The sequence below is a fragment of the Magallana gigas genome, chromosome 2 (assembly GCF_963853765.1).
Source record: "Magallana gigas chromosome 2, xbMagGiga1.1, whole genome shotgun sequence".
NCBI lineage: Eukaryota > Metazoa > Mollusca > Bivalvia > Ostreida > Ostreidae > Magallana > Magallana gigas.
In genome coordinates, this window is record NC_088854.1 from 40,332,553 (window position 1) to 40,335,112 (window position 2,560).

A 2,560-nucleotide genomic window follows, 5' to 3' on the forward strand; every position below is an offset into this window, starting at 1 on the left:
GTGGTTCAAATTTAAACACATTTTTGCTTAGTACTGCTTTATGGCGAGATAGATTTTTGACCAAATTCGATATCAACTTCCTGTTAAATGTGGACTTTGCTTTCTTTCTATATTCACAGAAGAGCGGGAGTATCACTTTTAGATACAGATATCACATATATCTTGTTCTACTTTAAGGTATCATATAATTAATCAAAATATAACACTATGCAAAAAGATTATAAGCATCGTAACTATACATCGTGTCATCACCTCAATGGATAATTGATAAAGTTAATCTGAATGCAAGATTTTTAAGTAATTTTATACACTTGGTATTTGTTAATTCTAGCCACGTACCTGTAAACGAATTAACAGGAAATTTAATTTCACATTAGTTCTCTTAATACACTTAGTCTGAAGAGGCGTACCATGGTATGTTACCTTTTCATTGAATGATAACATTTGCGATAATCAGAGCACACTTGAAATAAGTGCTTGCGTCAACGGGTCCAGTTCGATCTATAGCTAATCGAAATATTTTGAAGAAGGAAGATTTGTTTCGCATAAATCAAGCCGCTAATTATCCATTGTGTCATATTATAGGAAAAGAATGGCGATGATGCAAATCGTTCTTTGGGTTATTTCTTTTCTTAGTTATAAATCTTTTTCCATAGGAGAAGACTGTTTAAAGTAAGATTTTTTTACTAGTTTAGTGTTGGTTTTCATATTATTCACGAGTATTTGAATTGCATGTAATTCATCCTTGTTATTGTTTTTTTTAGATCAGGAAACAATAGTGAATGCTGTGCAGACTTTTTTATGAAAGGGGGGAAATGCACCCGTGTGTATAAACTTTTTGCTTCCAAACTCAGTGAATGTATTTTTTGACTGGTCATGATTTATTTATACCAGAAGTGTTTAATTCGTAATTCTTTGTATTTCTTGAAATTAAGCTTGCCCAATTGGATATTTTGGACCAAATTGCTTTTTCACATGTCCCTATCCTAGTTATGGACGTCGTTGCTTGGGAGGAGAATGCGAGTGCCCAGAAAAGTTATGTTATCCAGAAACCGGATGTGTCAATCGTAAGGATCCCTGCGAATAAAATATGTTTCGTAAATAATAAATATTTTTTCACTTTAACAACAGGCAAAAAAAATCTGTTTTAATTTCATATCGTTGGTTTATTCAATTTCAGAACAAAAACATGTTATAAAGTTTACTTTGATATGTTTTTCATTTTCTACCTTTAATTTGTTAATAAAATGATAAAAAGGACGTTTTAGAGCTATATTATTTTAGTTTTCAAATTAACATGACATCCGTTATTTGTTTTATTATTTCTATATATAATAATATATATGATTCGATGAAGAAAAATGTGCACATATTTTTTAAAATATTTTAGAGCCTATCACTCAGAACAGAAATTCCAGCAATTCATCCTTTGAAAAAACTACATTTACAGAAGTAAACAATGCATATTTTACTGAGCCAAAAAGAGTCAATAGCGGTCTTATGGATTCCAAAAAGAGTGATTCTTCATCAACAGCAGTAGTTGTAATTTCTGTATTTTGCACTCTCATTATTATGTCCCTTATTATTGTTATAGTACTTCAAATGAAAGGTAAAATACATACCCACAATCAAATATCTTTATCGAAACGACGATCCCGAGTGGTTAGTCAACGTCATGTTAATACATATTGCGAGATTGATGAGAAAAACGTGGAAAAATCAGAATGCAACAAATGCGATGAAGTGGAAATTTATGAACTAATCGACCATTCAAACAACGGTGAAATAGAATATACGGAACTTCCAACAAGGAGGGGAGTTTCAAATCAGGACAGGAAGCTTATGTCTACCATTTCAATGCAGAAGATCTTGGATGAGGATTGTGATTTGAATAATGATTGTCTTGCTAATAGTGACGAGAAACATCCAAGCATAAATGAATCCAAAGTACAAATGAGAAAAGACAAAGTCGGTCTTGAAACGCTCTCGAAAAGGAAGAGAAAAACATCTAGCAATATAAGCGGATACATCGATATGGGGAAAAAAGATCCAAAAGATTACGTTTCCATGAATGCTGAAAATATTGGATTGTAAACACATTCCGATCTACATCTTTGAATGATAAGTGGAGAAGTAACAATATACATGATTGAAAATATGTTTTTTTAAGCTGATTTAAATTCATTTGATATTTTTTAAGGTAGAAATTAACCTACTAATGCATAAATTGACGTTAACTTATCGAATGATGTACTAATATAATTACATAAATTATTAAAGAGTAATTTTGTATAGCTTATCAAAATATATTAATATTATTACTAACAATGCTTTTTAAAATATTTTTATTAATTAAAATTTATTATTAATATTGTATGTTTAATAAATTCGACCTGTTTTATCTGAGTTTTTGAACATCCAAACGTCAACAAGCCGAATAATGACATATATTATATAAAAAAATATTTCCATTTGAATCAAAATTAGAATATACCATTGCATAATTTTCAATATGAGAAGTTTTCATTATAATTGAATTAAATCATTTATTTTACATTGT

General features: G+C 29.7%; 1 protein-coding gene across 1 annotated transcript; it reads left to right on the forward strand.

The window, feature by feature from the left end:
- Positions 1–572: 572 nt before the first annotated feature.
- On the forward strand, positions 573–2,114 carry LOC136272337 (uncharacterized). Its single transcript, XM_066073785.1, has 4 exons — positions 573–672; positions 765–823; positions 936–1,067; positions 1,391–2,114. Exons 1-4 carry the CDS (start codon positions 593–595, stop codon positions 2,092–2,094), a joined length of 975 nt encoding a protein of 324 aa, XP_065929857.1. The 5' UTR covers positions 573–592; the 3' UTR covers positions 2,095–2,114.
- The last annotated feature ends 446 nt before the right edge of the window (positions 2,115–2,560 follow it).